Below are 22,500 nucleotides of genomic sequence, written 5' to 3'. Positions count from 1 at the left end.
CATACTGTGTGAAGACTGTTCACTACAGTATAATGCTATCCTAATGCCCTAGTGTAGATATTTTTTTAAGGAAAGTATATAATTATGAAAAGTTGATAAATTATCAATCTTTTGTATGTATGCTACCAGTGGGGCATACATTTTTCTGGAAAGTTATAGTGGGGCCAGGGGGAAAATAGGTTGAGAAACACTGCTCTAAAAAGTGCAGGGTTACATAATCAGAATGTTACCTGGCACTCTGTTGAACCCCTATTGTGAAACTGATTGGTAAGATCAGCTGCAATGGATATATAATACTGTACACTTAAATTAATATATCCACTCTACTGACAGATATACAAGTGCAATTTTTCCTGACTTATGGACTCTTAGACAGCTTTCTCTCTCTCTCTCTCTCTCTCTCTCTCTCTCTCTCTCTCTCTCTCTCTCTCTCTCTCTCTCTCTCTCTCCTCTCTCTCTTCTCCTCTCATACACACACACACACAGAGATATATACAGGATGCAGTGAATAAACTGTCATCTAAATTACGCAAAAATGAAAATAACACTGACATCTCATCTTAACAGATATATTTACCAAAATTCCATAAATATATCTTGAAATACTAAAGAGTAAATTTATTCAATAAAATTGCCATTCGCTTCAACCATGGCCTCCAGAGAACTTCGGAATCTCCTGCAACTTTTCTGGACAGTCTTCTTGTTTAAGTTGGTGAATGCTGCCATAATCCTTGCCTTTAGTTCATCTTTGCTGTTACAAGGTATTTTGTTGGTCTCTCACTCAACTGCACCCCACACATAATAATCAAGGGGGTTGTAGTCTGGGGAGTTAGGTGGCCAGATGTTAGGGGTGATGTGGTCGCAGAAATTGTCTGACAGCCATGACTGGGTTCTCCTGCTTGTGTGGCATGGTGCAGATTCCTGTTGCCAGACTTAGGGTCTTCCAGTAGCCACACTCTTGACCCAAGGAAGCACTACCTCCTCCAGGCACTTGATGTAGGCTTCCGTGTTGAGTGTGAGGCCATGTGGGAAGATAAATGGAGGCATAACATCGCCATCACTAGTGATCACTCCAAACACCATGATGTCTGGATGTTTGATTTGAATCACTTTCAGTACATGTCCTCAGACTGACACCCAAACACTCTGAAATGTTCATATTGGAGCTTCTGGTGCATATGCCAAGCAGTACAGCTTATTGTTTCCAAATTTCTGACAGAGTGAATTGCATCATGGTGCTGTTTTTCTCATAGACGGTGCCCAACAGACCCTACAATTCTGTGTAGCTGACAAAATCAAAAACAACAATGAGTGTGTGTGAAATGAAAAATACAAAGATGGCGACAATTTACCCATTACACACTATGTATGTATATATGTATATACAAATATATATGCCTATATGTATGAGGTCAAAATTTATACACACTCTTGTTTCTGGAATTTGTTAAAACAAAAACAAGGATTGAACAATTATATCATTTTTCAACATAGTCTCCTTGCTTTTTGATGCACTTCTTCAAGCAGTCCATAGGCTTGCTTATTCCATCAGAGAAGCTTTTTGGTTGGTCACACAGCCATTTATGCAATGGTTCCTGTTCTTCTTTATCCATAGCAAATCAACAACCTCATAATGAATGTTTTGAGCAGTCCAAAGAAGTAATAGTCAGAATGGGCAAGATCTGGAGTGTATGCAGATGTTCCAGCAACTCAAAACCCAATTTTTCAATGGTTTCAATGGTGTGAGTGTGGCTTGTCGTGCAACAATAAAACTTGATTTGATAATAGACCTCAACATTTGATACAAGTTGCTGGTTTCAGTTTGTTGGCCAGCATTTCACTGTAGCCTACATTGGTGACTGTAGACCCCACTTTTCCTGGTAATGTTCCAGTTTAAGTCCTTTTGCATCCCCAAAAATGGTTGCATCACTTTTTACATCACTGAGTCTTGAATTTCTTTTCCACCAGTGATTTCTGGTGTGTCCACTCCATTCTCTACCTTTTGGGTTCTGGCTCAAAGTGATGAACCCAGGGCTCATCTTCTGTGACTATTCTCTCCAAAAAAGCTTCACCTCCATCATTGTAGTGATTAAGCAAGCATTGATAGATCTTTACACAATTGTACTTCTGAGCTTCAATAAGCTCTTTGGCACCCATCTCATGCTGACTTTTCAGAAACAAAGCTTGTTGTTGATTATTTATGATGCAGAACCATTCTAATTTGCAAGGAACATGCTTCCTCATTGACTATCACTTGTTGGTTTGCCAGAACCATTTCTCAAGCTTGTTGAATCTTCACATCAGTAATGGAAGTTGATGGGCATTCTGCTCTTTCATGCTTCATGCATGTCTGGCCACTTTCTAAACTTCTTGATCCACTCATATACACTTCTATGCAGTAAAGCACTCTCCTCATATTGTAGTGAAAACCTGCAATGAATTTCAGCCCCTGACACACCTTCAGACCAGGAAAATCAGATCACTGATGTCTGTTCTTCCTTGGTGTACCCTGCCAGTGAAGTGGCCATGTTAACTTTGTAACACAAGAAAGAAAACTGAAGCAGTCAAAGTCAAACCTTGGCTATATAATCTCAAGAGTACCACCTGGTATGGTCATGTGATGTGTATGGATGAAGACACCTGCATAAAAAAGTGCCGATCACTATATATGAAGAGAACTTGTGGAAGATGGAGGCTCAAGAAGGTGTAGTACAAAGTACTGAAGACCAATCTCAAGTTGTTGAGCTTCATAGAGATGACAAAGAACCAAGATGAGTAGCAATTCACCATGCTTGGGAAGACCCATCCAGCTCAGCCAAAAATTATATTCTAAAAGAATATCATTAATATCTATGCATACTTCTCACACCCACTCTGTACCTGTCAAGCCTTCCTCATGACTCATTTTTGTAACACCCATCCCTCCTTCATCCTTCTAACTATGGCAGAGCAGAATTGCACATATTCCATTACCCCTTTTGTGCTACCAGTTTTCTCCTCTCCTTGAACCAATTTGTGTGTGTTGTGTATGAGACTGAAGACAGGTCTAGACAGTTTGTAAAGGCATCCAGTGTGGAACAGTACATTTTAATAATGAAATCTCTGGTCAAAAAATACATGCACAATCACTACCTCAGTCAGGAACTATGAGAAATGGATTGTCACAACAATAGCCAAGTGAGAAAACTGCAAATTATATTAGGAAATTATTAGAAAAATGCAAGTCCTATTCCAACTGCAGCAGAAGGTGAAGACTGTTGAATAGAAAAGAGACTAATTCCCAAGAATTCACTAACGCCTGAACTATATATATGAATACTAAATCCGAGACATTTGCATGTTGCTTGCACACAAGAAATACCATTTTCAAGTACTGGTCTAAACTCACTTGAGGTGGTCACCATTAGTAATGTCTCTATTATCATCATTAACCTCTCTATCTTTTCATTATCTTCCATTCCTTTCTTTCCTCCTTTCTTTCCTCCTTTCTTTCTTTGCCCTCTTTCATTCAGCAATTTTTATAGTTTTTGTTTTACTTTCTTGTTTCCTTGCATTCTTTCTTACCTTCTTTCTTTAATTACATAATTAGGCTATTTAATTATATTTTATACCGGGAAGCATAACTCTTAGGTCTTAAATATTGAATTATTGCCCTTGCACCAGTTTTTTTTTTATAGTTTTCTATGTACTTTATTGAAATGCATAAAGATAACAAAAAGTACACCTCACTTCTTCAATTCATTTTGCAAGTGCCATTCCATATTTAAATTGGCACGTCCATTTGATATTGCTGCAAATCTATTAGTTATGCAATCTTCTTTAATTGCTAAACATATACAACTATGTATCCATATATATGTGTGTGTGTGTGTATCGAAGGTGAGATTACTCACTGCATACACTTCCACCCAACAAAGAAGCTCATCACCTTTGTCAAATTTGATGAGAAAGTGCTTGTTGCCATGTCTAGCACCTCAGGCCTACTTGCATCAGCAAAAGTCTGGGAGCTAAAAGTGCTGAAATTCCCAGAAACCACTGCTTCAACATCACTAAAGATGGATGTGGTGTTGATCTCCGAAGCATCCAAGCAGGTGGTTCTCTTGAAACTCTCCATTGCCTGAGGACCACATTGAGGAAGCTAACAAGTGCAAGAGGAGGAAATATACTGAGCTAGTGGAATTATGCCAAAGCAATGACAGGTAAATGTGTGATCCCATTGAGGTGGGAGGCAAAGGTTTGTAGGCTAGTCCCTACAAAGATAGTTTGTAATGCTTGGCATTACAGAGACCAGAAGGCTATCAGGTTGTCTGTAGAGGTGGCAGAAGCTGCTTCAAGGTGGGTGTGGATTTGTTTTGAGCCCTGGAAGGGGCAGTGCTAACTGGAGACAAGCTGGAGCTTGATCAACCCTGGTTGCGACGTCTAGGCTAGGATGTCTCATGTTGAAAGACCCAAAACACCTTATGACCCCAGGAAACATTACTGATGATGTGTCCAAGTGCATCTCAGGATGATATGTGGAAAGAGTATATATATATATAGGTGTGTGTATTTATTTTGCAAGTGCAAGATTCTTGATGTGAAATTGTGTATTGAAACAGATAGTCATTGAAGAGGTCACAGAATGTCTGATGAAAGAATTCTGACAAAGAAACTAATCATAATTATAAAGCTAAAGTGAAGATCAAATAAATACTGCATGTGCTTATTGGCAAAATGGCCATCACCAAATGTAACAATTTATACATGCATATATATATATATATATCATGTATAATATTCACCATAATTTTTTATTGTTTTTGTTTGTTTGTTTGTTTTTAATAATCATCATCATAATCTTAGTATTCACTTTTCTATGCTTGCATGGATCAGATAAAATTCATTGAGGCAGGTTTTCTACAGCCAAATTCTCTTCCTGATATGAACCCTTACCTATTTCCAAGCAAAGTAACATTTCTCATAGTTCTGCAAACACAAACATTACAGTAGCCAGATATATTTTACAGAAATTTGCAAAGAAACAACACTGCATCTATTACAGTGACATTTACTTACAACATGTGCATGGTGTAACAACAAGATGCAAGCATACATATGCAAACACACACACACATATACAAACACATACACAGATATGATAGGTTTCTTTCTGTTTCCATCTACAAAATCCACACGCAAGGTTTTATTCAGCTTAGGGCTATAGTAGAAAACACTTGTCCAAGGTGCCATACAATGGGAATAAACCTGAAACCACATGGTTGTAAAATAAACTTTTTGCCACAATATCCAACACCACTCTTATATAGATAGCATAACCCCTCATTCTTCTCTAATCATGCATCATTTACATGCAGTTAGACACTACTTACTAAATCTACTTTGACTCCATAAACAGTGAACTCCGAAACATCCTCCACTGGAACCATGCCAGCATTGTCTATTTTAATTGCAAAAAAGCTTTAAGCACTACTTATATCAAGTAAACACCACTGCACCAATTCCCTGCTAAGCCATAAACAGCATTCACCTTGAGCCTTCACAGTCACTCCAAATGCTGAATCTTATTATTACCAATGATCTCACCTGAAGAAAACACATCCTTAGTACAGCTTGAACTACATCCCAAAGACTAGGTCTTCTTTATTAAGGTCAGAAAACAATTCAGCTCCCTAAATCTGCTGTCACTACAAGGCTCAAGTAAGGCTCACAATGAAGTACTGCTCTTACATCTGATATAGTGCTGCTGTTGTGCACACAGACATCTTACACTGCATTCTGAGATGGGTTACTCAGCTGATTGACTTTTTCTCTCTTTCTGGCTATGTCTCTTTTCTGTCACTACAGTAATGGTCTTTACTCCTCAGAGCTTGCTGGTCTTGTATTTCTACCACTCAGGCATACATTGTATGTCCACTTATCAGCAGCCCTTTGATGGGACCAACCACTCTTTTCCTTGCTTCTTGTTACATGAATCACTATACCTCCTACTTATGTCTTTCCTGCAACAGTTTAAATGAAATAATAATAGCATCAGACTCGCCAGTCTTGAAGGCCCCACATGGTCAAAGTTTCTGTCCCTTCCTCCAGACTTTGCAAGGGGAAAGGTTAAAGTTTGTGAGATTGTATGCCTAATCCAGAGAGGGTGGTGTTCGCCAGTTTGATAATAGAAATTTGTCAAGTAGTTTCATTTAGTGAAAATCTTGGATCTAGAATTCAGTATGTCAGTGGAACTCTTAGATTTAAAAAGGATATAAATTCTTTCTACTCTACAAAGCCTGCACCTCCATGACCCATTAACATTATGGTATGAATCACTCTAAGATTCTTTGTTGATGGCTTGTTAACTTAGTTGTTTTCTTCTTGTTTATGTGCTGGTGATTGGCATATCATTTTTTTTTGTTAAAGTTACTTTCACATATGCCAGTGTACTTTTCCTTTCGAGTTTTGTTATTTTGTAGAACTGAGGTGACCTCAGCTTCATATACCACTGAGCTAACCATGCATACTTGGTTGAGTGGGCAAGTGTATGGGTCTCAAAAGTTACATTTTGGAATAGACACCTGCTGTGACTTATGTATAATAATGTTTTTCATGCTTGAGAAGACCTATCCATGTATCAAGAATTGAGGCTCTGTCAAGCCTTCCTCAACCACTCATCTTTTAACACCTACTCTTCCATCAGTCTTCTATATCCTTCACTTCCCCTCTCTGTGTCCAACATATTCCCTATCTCTAATCATCTTATGTTTAATATTCACCTTGTACATGGACTGCACATCTCTCTCTCTCTCTCTCTCTCTCTCTCTCTCTCTCTCTCTCTCCCCAAGTGGGCAACTCATGCATTCACTTCTTCAGCAACACATCTGCTCTCCTTCACCCTCTATCATAATTTCTTATCCCTCCATTCAATAACCAACTCATTTGAGGGGTCTAATCTTACAGGTACTTGGCAACCTCACCAGTGCTGATGCCACATAAAATACACCCAATACACTCTGTTAAATAGTTGTCATTAGGAAGGGCATTCAGCTGTAGAAACCATGCCAAAGTAAACTTAGTAACTAATGCAGCCCTTTGGTTTGTCTGTTTTTGTTGAACCATCCAACTCATGCTACATGGAAAAGGGGTCAACGAATGATGATGATGATAAACATATACATATATACACATCTATATGTGTATATATACATACATGTGGTGTGTGTGTGTATATATATATTATACTTTTGTAAGAAGAGGGTTGACAGTAAGTTTGAAGTTTCAGCCCCTCCTATGTATGCCAATAGATCAAGTATTTCAAAGTCAACAAGGTTTTCCTTCTTCAAGGCATTTGCAGAGAATATTCTTTACTGTGAAATTAAAATTTCAACTACAAAGGTGTTTCAAGATCAATTTCATTATACAAATCCTAGGCCTCATATGAGGGCTCCAAATATTCCATGATGTGATCACTGAAGAGAAGATTTATGGATACATTCCATCCATCTCTGCTAGAATTGCAGGCCACTGCTATCTAGTGGAGGCATGTAGCTTAATGGTTAGGGTGTTTGACTCATGATTGTAAGATTGTTAGCACACCAGGCGAAATGCATAGCCGTATTTCGTCTGCCATTACATTCTGAGTTCAAATTCCGCCAAGGTCAACTTTGCCTTTCATCCTTTCGGAGTCGATAAATTAAGTACCAGTTACGCACTGGGGTCAATGTAATCAACTTAATCCATTTGTCTGTCCCCCCTATGTTTAGCCCCTTGTGGGTAATAAAGAAACAGATTGTAAGATTGTGGTTTCAATTCCTGGACCATGCAATGCATTGTGTTCTTGAGCAAAACACTTCATTTCATGTTGCTGCAGTCCACTGAGCTGGCAAAAATGAGTAATCCTACAATGGACCAGCATCCCGTCAGGTGGGGAATATATACACCATCAAACTGGAAAACTGGCCCTTGTGAGTCAGTATGACTCGAGAAGGTAACTTTACCTTTACCTTTTTTTATCACTGCTTTCTTGCTAAACAACAAGCCTTGTCAGATGATATATTTTGGAGATTTTCACACCCTAACATTGGACAAGGGCCATTCAACTTCATTGCTGCTATTCACGACTGGAAATTGAAGATAGAGATTCTTGGCATTGGGAGATATGTGTAAGTTGCTGTCACTTAAATATATATATGTATACATGCATATATATATATATATATGTGTGTGTGTGTGTAAATATCTATGTATATGTGTGTATATACACACACACTTGCACACATGTATATATACAATGGTTGAGAAGAGTCTAGTATATGTGTACCATAGATAAATACTGGGTTAATGCTCTGAAGGTCCAAAACTCTTAAAATTCAAAATAAAAGTAATTCTGTAGAACAAGAAATCTGCATAGATCTGTGTAGCTCAAGCATGTAAAAAAAGATAAAGGATGGGCAAACATGTATACATTGCATTGTATCTTTTATATCATTTTCACAGCTATAATATAACCAGCAAAACAAAAATATACTAGTAGTTAGTCTTTCACAGTTGTTTCAGAAAGTCAGCAACTGGTTAATGTAACAATATACTTTATGCCAACAGGTGTGCACATGGATGCAATAATATCAAATAAATAAAAATGATTACGCACACATAAACATGAAATCACAATATAAGCAAGCCCAAGGCTTTGAAGTGCCAAATTTTGTCTCCAGTAAAAAGAGTAACATTCATATTTTTGCCTCTCCCTATACTTTTCCTATTTTACCTTTTCTTCCTATTCTTTTTTTTTCTCTTAATCTTCTTTGTTTAACTTTTCACATACATTTGCCATGTATGGTCTACACTTTTGGGTGCTTATACTATATGTAGGTGCCAAAGAGTCATCTACTCCTTACTTGATAGGTAGAATGGGATGCCTAAATTGTCTCTTTTCATTTAATAAACTTGGCAAAATATTTTGCCTTTAAGATACTTTCTTCAAAGTTCTGATTTATGTCATGTCTTGGCTGGTCTGTTACTTTCTAACTGATTATACCCCTTTCATCTTTTCTTTTCCTTTTTCCCCCTTTTTTCTTAACCTTTTTACTCTCTCTCTCCTTTTCATGCATCATATTGCTCTAGATTTCGACCTTTTACTATCACCATTTTCACTTTATCATTGCTAACCACCTCCCTCTTCCTCTACTTTTTTTTATTGATGTTTCTATACAGCCTTAATAATGGATGAAGTCATAGCTATGTGATTAAGAAATTCACTTCACAACTATATGGTTCAATCCCACATTGCTACTCCTTGGGAAACTTTTACCATAATCTCAGGTTAATCAAGACCTTGTTAGTGAAATTGATGAAAATTGTTTGCCTGTCCAATGGACCATTCCTGTTCTTCTCAGTGATAGGTTTAGTCTTCCACCTTTTTTTACATTGCAAACATTCAGAACAGATCTCTGGTCTGAAGACACTTTCTTCCCATCAATTACAGAAACCATGAAAATAGTTTTGGGCACTACCTTTCCTCCTCTGACTAAACCATTAAAATAAAAAGAAAAAAACTACAGTTAAACATTGGGAAATAATCCTTTATTCTGCACTTTATAAGCTAGAGAACTAAGCATCTCTCTCTATGTTTTCACTTTGCAACACTGAAATAAATATTGTCAATTAAGGGTTGTTTCTTACAGCAATGGTATCATATTGACTAAAAGTACATTTTCACTACCAGCAGCAATAAAGCCAAGAGTACCAACAGTAATATCACCAACTGCAAAAACTCATCAATGGCACTAATGATATGATTCTGAATGTTCATCTTTATGGATAAAAACATTTTTAAAAATATTTACATCTATATATATATATTAGACATTTTTCATTACTAAAGATGAGGCTAATAGTCCTAAAGATATTACAATCTTAGTAACAAATCATCTGAAACAATTTAGACATCTAAAAACTGATAATAAAAACATCATCCCACAACAGTTGTACTGAAACAAAAATAGACAATAAGGTCATGTTGACTATCAGCAGTATCATCACCTATAATCTCAACAATAATTCAATAATACAGTAATAATGCAACAGCCTTGTCACTTTTACTTTTCCTGAGCAAATGACACTAGAATTTTGATTTTCCCCTTTTCAAGACATCTCTACTTAAGTCTATATATTGAGAGCAACCACTTTGAGTGCCAAGACCACAAGATCCAAGGTTTAACAACTCTGAAAGCAAATGATTTCTAGAAATCAGAGGTCTAAGTGTTCCACTGAAACCAATATGTTTATGAAGACCAAAGTATGTTTACTTCTGAAGGTTTGCATACTTTCATTGGCAACTCTCAATCTATACCTCCTGGGGATATTACCATGTGAGTGTATTAACTACTTTCATTCTATCATTTAGTTAAACCTTCCTCTGTAATTTTATTAGTCATTCATCAATATCTTTGACATAATAATCCTTATTACCACCATCATCATCATCATCACTTTCATTTCATCACTAATGTTAGTTTTAGGCAATAGTTATCTGCAACTACTTCTCATAGAAAATTGAGAATAAAGCAAACAGTTATTTCAGTGATAGTCTTAGTAATCTAAAGACATGCCCCCTACATTATATCACTTTAATGCCAATGGTTAAAATTTCATCAAGATGTTGCAGTGGTGAAATCATAGCAAAAATAAATGAGTGGATTTTTTTGCTTAGCAGCTGTTTCACCTAGATCTTTAAAATACACCATACATCATTCTGAACTCACATCAATTTGCATCATGCTTAAACAGCAAAAACCTTTTTTGTTGTTTGCTGCATGTTATTTTTTTCTTTTGCTTTTTTTCTTTTCTTTTATCTTTTACTGTGTGTGCCTATGTGTATATGCTTGTGGCTTTTCTTTTCTCTTTGTGTGTTTGTGTGCATATATTTCTACTAGTGGTAGAATAATTTGTGGTTTGTCTTGGCTACTTTAACCCTTCCTACTAATGTTGCTTCATTTAGAGAATTGACAATGACGACCCGTCACAGCCAACGCTATCTTCGGGAGCTGTGAGTACAACAAACCTGTTACTATTAATCGTTTCACCGATTGACACAGCACTACATTATTGTTATGCTCACACTTTTATTTCTTTACTTATATATATATATATAATATATATATATATAATGTGTGTGTATGTATATATATATATATATTGTAGTTTCCTTAGTTTGAAAAATGTATGCATTTGTTTGTACAATTTGATAAAATTAGCTTGAATGGGAGGTGGGGTAGTGGTTTTTTTATGTTGTTATTGTTATTGGTTCAGCAAGGCAGGAATATGAACATTGTGATTTCCCATCTTACAAACACATATAAATACCTGAACACAAAACACCAATAATAACAATAACAACAATTTTGCAGCAGAGATAAAATGCAAAATCTTTTCACTTTTTCATCTTTTGCTTTGATTTCATTTAAAATCCATAAAACCATTCTGCTAAAAATCAGCATGAAATTTCTTTAATATATCTAAATAGTTTTTGATTATCTTTTCATTAAAATTAATGAGCTTTTCTTCAATGATTTATCAGTAGCATTAGTTTACCTTTTAGATTATTTCTTCATTACTACTATTTTGAATAAAATTACTAAAAATACTTCTCTGCTCATTGTTTTGTCTCTGCTGTAGTTTTTTTTCAATTTCTCTTATACTTTATTATTTATTAGTTAAGCTCTCTTTTTTTTTTTTGTAGAATTTTTTTGTATCTATTCTTAGTATTTGCCACAGTTTGTTTTAAATTTTATCTTTGTTATGTTAGCAAAGAAATACTTCAACCATCACTATTAATTAGATATATTTAGTCTGTTAGTATGTAGTTCACTTGCTATTCCTCATTGCTATGCTTTATGTATATATATTAATGCTAAACTTCCAAGTCATCTTCTTGGTGTTCAACATTGCAAAAGCAGTTTTCACTTCTTGTATCTTCTTCTACAGGTTCCTTCACACATACATTTTTTTTTTCAATATATATATGTCTGTACATGTGTATGTATATATTTGTGTACACACACATATGTTTGTGTATGCACTGTACTCTTTATATAATTAAGTATGTTTGTGTACATATTATGATTGCTGTGTATGTTTATGTATGTGTGCGTGAATGTGATTATGTAAGAATATATACATGTACATATAAAGAGATTATGTATATGTGTTAGTGATGATGAAGCAGATTATGATGATGATGGTGATAATGAAGAACCTATCACAAGCTTTACTGATTATTTGTAAACTATAAATTTTATTTTTGAAAACCCTTTTCTTATTGAATTTTCTTTGAAATGTTCTCATCACTGATTCCCTTTGATAGAGAGTACTCTGAAGGTAAACAATGAAACAAAAAAAAAAGAAAAGTTTTTAGTTGTCCCTAAAATATCTTAAAACAAAAGATTTCAAGTTTTTTCAAGAATATTATTAGTACAATTACTGATATACATATGTATGTGTCCTCCAATACTTTTTTTTTAAAATTAACTAAACAGTCATTAACTACGTTGTAAAGATTTATCTCTTTCACTTAATTGTTTCCTGTAATTATCAAACTGAACAGTTTTCACATCACTTTTTATGAATACAATATCTTGTTGTTAAGAGCCAACAAGGAAGCCTCTACACGGTCAATAGAGCTACTAGTAACAGTAGCTAAATCTCCCATAAATCACACTCTACCATATTAAATAAGGACACATTAGATAATGTAATTCTATATTCCTCTAAAAATTGTCACAGCTGAAAGGCTTTTCATTATAGTTCTGTTCAATGTGTTGACATTAGTGCTAAACCACAATATCTGGCATGTAACTCAACTGTGTCCATTCCATTCTTTCTAAAATGCAATTTCATAAGTTATTTCTTTATATGATCAAAATGCACAGATGACTTTAAACATAAATATGAAGCCATAGACTGGATATATAACATGCAAGTTCCTCATTAGTTATACAGAGATATTTTCTTTTCGATTTATTTCAGAAATGATATATCCAACTTCTGGAGAACTAACTTTTGCAGCAAGTCACTTGTTTTTCAATTTTGTTGTTCCTGATAATTATGTCTGAACTACTTGTGTTTGTGTTTTGAAAATATTGTAATGAATGCATTCCCATGTTAGGGAGGAAGTAGTTAGATCAAGCTTTGTGGTGGGTTTTGAAATCATTACCAGGCAGGGAGTTCTGATACAGTTCTACAGAGCATTGATTACAAAATGTTTTTCAGCAGTTTTGCATGGATGTGTATTCTACATGACTAGCTTTTTATTATGGGATATATATATATATATATATATATATATATATATATATATATATATATATATATATATACACTTATATTTATATAGAAATTAAAATATTATTTATAAATTCAAATAAGACATTATCTCTTTGTCCAATAAAGATGTATTATAACAATTAATTTTTTGTAAGCATTTTATGCCAAGAGACAAATGGCTCAGATAGCTGTCTTGAAAATATAGTATTTCATTTAGTATACCAGTAAATAGGTAGTTCAATACTCCATGTACCATATTTCTTAGTTCACTACAAGAAATCATTGACCTTTTGTTTAATCTAAAGGAATAATCATTTTGTTAATAAAGGTGGCAAATTTACAGTCATTAGAGTTCTGACTCTCTCTACTGTGAGTTCAAATCCCACGAATGTGAACTTTGCCTTTTATCCTTTCAAAGTTGATAAAATAAAGTACCAGTCCAGTGCAGTGGATTGGCAGGATGTCATGTGATGCCTTGTGGTATTTGTTCTGGGCCTTTACATTCTGAGTTCTTGTGTGCCTTTAGCAGAGTGCACTCTGTTGCAAGCATTCAGGTCACCAGTTTCAAGATAACTTCTCCCTACATCCCATCACTCTTAGAGGCCCTTTAAAAGCAATTGATCGTGGGTACTGTCCTTTCCTACTTAACTAAACAGTAAAAAAGCAGTGGGCTATAAATCATGAGGCAGAGGCAAGTTTTTTTAATAAAATAAATTAATATATCGATTTTGTTTCTCATTAAACATTAATGTCTTTAAAAAGGTACGAACATTATAACTTATTACATTGCATCTGTAAAAAATTCAATTGCATCTTTTTAAATATACTAGAATGATATAGATTGTTTCTGCTGTCATTTTCACTGCTTTGAACACTCATATAAAAGCAGGGACTGTTTGTGTATCCATTTTCTATATCAATATTTCTACCACAAGGTCTTTTACTTCCTTCATATTATTGATTGTTGGCCATGTTACATCAGTATAAAAGTGTATTGGGAAAACCATATCAATAACTAAATGAGACATAAATAGCCTGTCTATATAATCATGTCAAAGCAGTTCACTCTTATTTTATCTGTATGTATTTACATATCCTAAAGAATCTTACCTTTGTCTCTGGGACATTATTTTCCAGTGGAGTAAAGACAGTCACTCTGCCATGTCTCCTGAAGCAATTTGCAGTGGTCAGTGTGAGGCAAATTGTGCTGATGGTTTCATCAAACTGATCACAAATATTGCATCTGGGTTTGATATTTTACTGCAGTATATATTTTTAGTAGTATTCACTATGGAGATGATAAAATCGGTAGACTTAGACAAAATGCTTTGTGGCATCTATTTACAATCCTTTACATTCTTAGTTCAGTTTCCACTGGGATCAGCTTAGCCGTTCATCTTTCCGGGATCAATAAAATAAGTATCAATCACATATTGGAGTTGATTAAATCAGCTATACTTCTCCTCCAACTTGTTTTAGATATGTGCCTGTATTAGAAATCATTATTGTTATTAGCTTCTTTTACCAGATAATGCATTGTTAGTTAGTTAGTTAGTTAATTTGGCTCAAAAGCAAATAGCAAGGCCATGTAGGGGGACATGGAGTTAAGTACAGGGTGGTGTTCATGTAAAGAGTTCAGGCCACTTGAGGTCCAGGGAGGTTTTGAACAAAGCGGTCGTCGGCATCTTCACCATCTCGTCTGGCAGCTTGTTCCACAGATCTGCAACCCGGACGGAGAAAGCTCCTCTCCTTCGATTGAGATGAAATCGTCGCAGGTAGAGCTTTTTGGAATGACCCCGCAGCCGACGCTCCGGAGCAGGAGTGAAGAACAGCTCTTTCAAGAGGTTACACTTCCCGCTTATGATGTTGTGGACGAGAATGAGATCACCACGGCGGCGGCGTTTTTCAAGAGAATAAAGGTCGAGCGTCCTCAGCCTTTCTTCGTAGGACAAATTTTTGAGACCATGAACCATGCAGGTAGCCAGCCTCTGGACTCTTTCGAGATGCTGTATGTCTTTGAGGAGATAAGGAGAAGAGGCTTGAATCCCATACTCCAATATGGGTCTCACCAGCGTGACATAGAGTGGTAGGAATATGGCTACTGTGAGCATTCCGAATGACCGTTGAATCAAAAACAGAATTCCGCGCGCTTTGTTGGCAGCATGGACGCACTGGGCCGAAGGCGAAAAGGAGGAATCCACCAAGATACCCAGGTCCTTTACCTGATCGGTCCTCTCCAGCAACAGACGACCCGGCTCGCAATCAAGTTGAGTTGCAGGAGTAAAGCCGACAGGCAGATGACAGCACTTTGACACGTTCAGACACAGGTCCCAATCGTTAGACCACTTCCAAATTTGGTGGAGGCATCGACGAAGATCCTCTATACTACCGCGAGGAGCGACCAGTTTGATATCGTCGGCAAATAGAAGGGTGTGTTGCGTGAGGTCGTTGGGCAAGTCATTTATGAAGACTAAGAACAACAAGGGCCCAAGCACTGAACCTTGAGGCACGCCACTGCTCGCACTGGAGACGTCGGACCGCGAACCATTAACTTGAACTTGGAAGGAGCGATCTGAGAGGAAGGCACCAACCCATCGTACAATATCCGAATGGAAACTATATGCTTGAAGCTTGACAAGTAGTAGGCGGTGGTTTACCGAGTCAAAAGCTTTGGCAAAGTCCAATAAAACGATGTCAACAGCATCACTATCATCAAGGATGCGCGTCACCAATTCTTCCATTACTAGTAAGTTGGTCAAGCATGATCTCTTTGGCACGAAGCCGTGTTGGGAATTAGTGATCGAGGCTGTGTTTAGGAGGTGGAGCATCATACTTTTCTTAAGGATGGTTTCGAACATCTTGCTGATTATTGATGTAAGGGAAATATTGCTCCGGTTCACTCAGCTGTATTCTTGAGCATTGTATTCATATTGCTCCAGTTCACTCAGCTGCCACTGAATAACCTTTTGATGGACTGGCATCCTATTCAGGAAGAATTTTGTGATCTTGGTCATTTATATGCTATGGAAACAATGTAACTGGCCCTATGAGTCTTAGAACTCCTAGATAATACTTACTTTTAAAGAAATTGAGCTTGTAGAATCATTTACAAGTTGGACAAAATGCTTAAAAGCATTTCTTTCAGCTCTTTAATTTCTGGGTTCAAATTCCACCACAGCCAAATTTGCCTTTCATCCTTTTGGGGTCAATTAAATGATACCAGTTGTGACTGGCATCAATGAAATAATACCAGTTGAGCACTGGGGTTGATGTAATCAGCTAGTCCCCTGCTACAAAATTTAAGGCTTTGTACCTATAATAGAAAGGCCTATTATTTAGATAAAAGATATATCAAAAGTTTTTTATCAATAGAAATACAAAATACAAAAGCAGAGATTATTAACCCAGAAAAGACCAAATTTTCTTCAAATAAATTTCTCTGTGTGTGCAAGCTAATACACACACACACACAACCCACACCACATCACATCACACCACACTTCACACACACTACAGTGAAGAATGATGTTCTAAGAGATAAATTAGATGTGATAAAGAAAGGCCTGCAAATGCTTTTCTAATGGCCATTGGGTACCAGGCTCCTAAATAATCTGCAAGATCTATCATTGCAGATAGAAGTGTCTAAGTTCATCATCATCGTCATTTAACATCCGCTTTCCAATCCGACATGGGTTGGACAGTTTGACTGAGGACTGGTGAGCCAGAAAGCTGCACTGGGCTCAATCTGATCTGGATGCCCTTCCTAATGCTAACCACTCCATGAGTGTAGTAGGTGCTTTTACATGCCACCGGCATGGGGGCCAGTCAGGTGGTTCTGGCAATGACCATGCTCGAGGGTGTTTTTTACGTGCTACCTGCACAGGAGCCAGTCTGGCGGCACTGGCAACAACCATGCTCGAATATTGTTTTCCACGTGCCAGTAAGGCAACACTGGCAACGATCACGCTTGAATGGTACTTTTTACATGCCACTGGCACGCGAACCAATCTGAGGCCCTGAGTTGTGGTGAGTTATTTGAAACAGTGATTAATGCTTTGGTAATGTACCCCCAAGTTGTTGAGTTTCTTGTGAGGTTCTCACTGATATCAAGTATTAGAAATATATTGATGCATGATGTAACAGTACTGTATGCAGTCATGTAGTGTTGAAGCTTTACTAACTTGTAGAGTTATAATGAAGATTGTCTCACATTTATTTGCCATGTTCATTTTGAGGATCAGCCTACCACCCTTCTTTACTGAGGCTATGATAAAAGAGGTTGTGTGGTGGATGAGGCTGAAAGGATTGAGGATAGAATCTTTCTCTTCAGTTAAGCCCTCATCAGCTTTTTAAAGTTTCACTTGGAAGGAGAAGCAGGTTTGTCAAAAAGTGGGTAACTTGTGAATTGGAGAACAGTATTTTGGTGAAGGCTCATGCTCTTGGTGGTCAAGGTGATCTTGTATCTGTGGGATTTCTTGATTGACCCTAGCTTGATTGATACAAGCCCTCCTTGTATCAGGAGAATTATATCAACCATGTATTTATTAATTTTGTATACAATGTATATTTTTCTCATCAATTATCCCTACCCCTTTCCTTTTCCTTCTCACTAATTTTATGTAATCCTCCTACCTTTGAATGCCCCAGTGGCAAAGACAAGAAATTACTATTAGTAGTTGTAATAATAGTACTATTATTATTATTAACTGTAAATTAGCAGAATCATTAGAACATTGAGGGAAGCACATTTGTTTTGGCTCTTTGCATTCTGAGTTGAAATCCTGCTGAGGTAAATTTTGTCTTTTATACCCAGAGTCAATAAAATAATGTATCTGCCTAGTACTTAGGTCAATGGTATTGTGTAACCCTCTTCCTTCAAAGTTGCTGGTTTTACACCTAAATCAAATTATTATTAAACACAGCTCATTTGATGAATGGTTCTCTGAAAACCATAGCATTTTATCCTTGTATAAGACCCTTTACCCTACTTGCCTAAGTATTCACAAATGACAGAGCGATCAAAACAAAACCTCAAGCTGTAATAACTATTAATGGCAGGAATAAAAATGTATGAACCCTGATAGAAATCTCAATTCCTTCTAATAAAAATACTAAAGTGAAAAAATTTGAGGAACTACCAAGGGACCAAGATTTTAAAATGGAAATAAGAAAGTTGCAGGTTATAAATTTAAAAACATGATTAATAATAATTAAACTTCAAGGTGATAAACAAGAACATGAATAAAAGCATAATGAGTATATCATAGCTTATAAGTCTACATTAATCATCATTAACATCATCATCATCTTCTATCATTATTATTATTATTATTATTATTATAATTATCATTATTATTATTATTATCATTATCGTTATTATTATTATTATTATTATTCTGGGTCACTCAGTTCTGGCTATTCAACTTGAATAAGCCTTTTATTCTTAATTTTTCTTTTCCAACTAAATTTGTTTCTTCTCTTTCTCCCCATTTTTGTTTACTTTTCTTTGCCTTGCTTTCTCTTTGCACTCATTTGTAGACATTGAACTTAATTCTAAAGATCATTTTATTATATAGGGCTTCTATATACAATAGCCTATACTCAATTATATCACTCTCTAATCTGTTATTTCTCTGTACTGTCATATTCACTACATCTAAATACATTCACTTCTATTTCAGACTCTCTTTTCCTTCTCTTTTACTGTTTTCTTTATTTCTAATTTCTTTGCTTCAAATTTATAGATTCAGTTCCACCAAGAGTTGCTGCTACACATACATATGTGTGCATATATGTATGTGCATATATATATATATATATATATATATATATATATGTATGTATACACGTGTAAATAAATATATATATATGCATACCTACATATACATGTATGTATGTATGTATGTGTGTGTGTATGTATATATATATATATATATATATATATATATATATATATATATATATATATATATATATATATATATATATACACACACATATATCTATATATACATGCATGCATACTTACATACACACACACATGCTCAGTTGCAGTTCTTAATTAAAAACCAAATAGTGCTCGACTATGAATATAGTGAAGATATATAATGTAGTTTCATGATTATCATACTAACAAACAATGATCATGACTCACAGTTTCATATAAAAGTAACTATATGTCACACTCATCAGATGGCTACATTTGAGGTGCATTATGTGATACATTATTACTTTTGCATGAAACCCAGAGTCATGGCCATCATTTGTTAATATTGCCATCATTAAATGATATTATATATATAGCTACAATTTTTCATTCAATGACTTTTATTGAATGAAATTTTATCAAAACAACTTTCCATAGAATAATTTTGTAGATTTTTTTCTTTTTGAGATGATTGTTTAATATTATATTAGGGATATTAAAACCTCAGATCAACGAATCAGGCAACATAGTTCAAAATTTTCAAGGTCTACTCATGGCTGCTCAGCACAGATTACTTCTCTCATAGCTGATATGAATTTCAAAACCAACTGACTGACTACAACTTTAATCTTAACCTTAACCTTTTGATTTAGTAAAAAGCTGTTTCAGTTGTTTAACCCTTTTGATACCAAACTGACTGAAACTACCTCTGACTCTGTAGTACAATTGTCTTGTTTTCAAAAGTTCTGAATTAAAATCTTCCACCAAACCTTAGTCACAATTTATGTTCTAAACACTTATTTTACTAAGTTCTCTGTTATACTTAAAATTAATTGAAAGAAACAGAGCATCTCAACAGAATTATGGTAACAAAAGGGTTAATGGAAATACATTTACAAAAATATTCTGTTAAAAGTTGTTTCTACAAAATGTCATTGGGTGAAAAGTCATGCTACAATTTATATATATGTGTGTGTGTATATATATGTACATGCATGTATGTATGTGCGTATATATATATAAAATATGCATATACACATACATGCACACATACATACATGCATATGTATGCATGTGTAAAATTTTGACTATGAGCAGTGTATTATTATAATTAATCCTTCCGTGATCAATTTTACCTTTCATTTGGGTTGATGAAATAAGTACTAGTTAAGTACTGAGGGCAGTTTAATTGACTAACCTTTTTCCTCAGACTTAAGGCCTTTTTGCTTTTATTAGAAATCATTATTATTAACAGTAGTAGAGCAGTGGAGTTGCAGAATTGCTAGAATTCCAGAAATGTGCCTTGCAATGTTTGCATTCTGAGTTAAATTCATCCTTTTGAAGTCTATAAAATAGTTACCAGTCAAGTACTGCAATTGATTTAATCATCTTTTCCTTACTCCTGATTTGTGATATTGTGCCGAATTAAAAAAGACAGTAAGGCCTACAAGAAAATACCTGACAATATTTAATTACATCACTGTATGTTCTGAGTTCATATCCTGCTCAACTTTACTTGTGATCTTTCTGGAGATTAATAAAGTATCTGTTGAGTACAGTTGTCATAAAATTTGTTGCCTTAATGCCTTCATTGGGGGGTGGGGGTCATCTGTTTCCTATCCATTTTGCCAAGAATAAGTAATTCAATACCTTGGTCATTCTTCTTATAATGCTCATCACTCATTTTGCCAAATATTAGCTCTCAGAATATAAAGGAACATAACTAAATATTGCAAGGTGTTTTGTCTGGTACTCTAACAGGTAATTTTTTATCAACCTTGGAGAAATGAAAGACAAAGTCAGACTAGATGGGATTTGAACTCAGAACATAAAGAACTGTAACTAAATACCACAAGGTATTACTGTCTGACATGTTATTGATTCTGCCATCCAATAACCTATGATGTTGATTTCTAATTAATATTCACTCATGCAAAACTAGTTATTATTTTATACCCTTTGATAACATTATTTAATTTATTATTATTATTATTATTATTATTATTAATAATACTAAGGCTGTGAGTTGGCAGAATTGTTAGCATACTGGACAAAATGCTTTGTAGCATTTTGCCCATCTTTACATTTTGAGTTCAAATGCCATGAAGGTTGACTTTGCCTTTCATCCTTTCAGGGTCAGTGAAGTAAGTACCAGTCAATCACTGGGGTTGATGTAATCAACTAGACTTCTCCTCGAAAATTTTAGGCCTTGTGCCTATAATAGAAAGGATCATCATTATCATTATTATTATTATTATTATTCAGCTTGACTTGGGATTGGTCTTGTTCCTGTTAGAATTTATGTGGGTAACAGGTTACTACCAGTACCCTTAGATATCCACATGAATCATCATCATCATCATTATTTTTCATGTTTTCTTTTTCAAACTATCAAACATTCTTCAATAGTTGGATCTGTCTAAATTTGACCATTTCACCAACCTATGCTCTTTATCTTTCCTGCTCTTTTTTATTTCTTTTGTTGCTTTTATTTTCAGATATCTTCTGTTTATTTTAATTTTATTTGTTTATATTTTTAATTTCTAATTTATACTATTACTCTTTCACTGGTTCCAGCCAGTGGCCTGTGGGTCATAGTCACCACACTCTACCAATACTACCTTCCACCAGCCTAATATCAAAGTTAACTTTTTCTTTTTTTTTTCACTTTCTTTTATATTTTTTATTTGTATTTATTTTATTTATTTTTTGCTTCTTTATTTTATTTACTATTCTGCTTTTACAAACTGCTTTTAAGATGCTGTACTCATACACACAGCTCTCACACACAAACATATACATGCTGGCAAATAAAAATATCATAATTAGATTCACATGTGTGTGGATATGATAGGCATGCATATAGCATGCCGCACTTAAATATATATTTTTCTATATATATGTTTAAATTAATGCACACATATTTATACACATATGCATATATCAAAACACATATGCAACTATGCACATTTATAAACATATGCATGAAATCTCCCATACAAACATATATACAAATAAACCAATGTAAGTACATAGACGCAGAAATGTAAATGCATTCAATGCATACACGTGCAAGCACACACAGACGCACACACACACACACACACACTCACACACACACATCTGTATGCAACATTAATGAATGAAAGAAAATAATTACTTTTCTCCTCTTTACTTCTTTTTATGTTTTTTCTTCTATTATTTTGTTGAACTTGCCTATTTATTCTGCAGCTTTTCTCTTAAGACTTTATTTTCTTTTACTGTTTCTT

General features: G+C 35.1%; 1 protein-coding gene across 5 annotated transcripts in view; it reads left to right on the top strand.

The window, feature by feature from the left end:
* The window catches only part of LOC115209959 (muscle calcium channel subunit alpha-1-like), a 460,467-nt gene that overhangs the window by 342,995 nt on the left and 94,972 nt on the right, over positions 1–22,500 (top strand). For 4 of the 5 annotated variants that reach the window (XM_036501424.1, XM_036501423.1, XM_036501422.1 and 1 more), the window contains one exon: positions 10,982–11,029. The exons of the other annotated variant lie outside the window; for it this stretch is intronic. In XM_036501424.1, coding sequence (XP_036357317.1) covers positions 10,982–11,029 — 48 coding nt within the window. The remainder of the gene's footprint in view (positions 1–10,981; positions 11,030–22,500) is intronic. 5 annotated transcript variants of the gene reach the window in all.

The sequence above is a fragment of the Octopus sinensis genome, linkage group LG3 (assembly GCF_006345805.1).
Source record: "Octopus sinensis linkage group LG3, ASM634580v1, whole genome shotgun sequence".
Taxonomy (NCBI): Eukaryota; Metazoa; Mollusca; class Cephalopoda; order Octopoda; family Octopodidae; genus Octopus; species Octopus sinensis.
The sequence above is the reverse complement of the archived record's forward strand: the minus strand, read 5'-3'. Positions and strand labels throughout refer to the sequence as shown.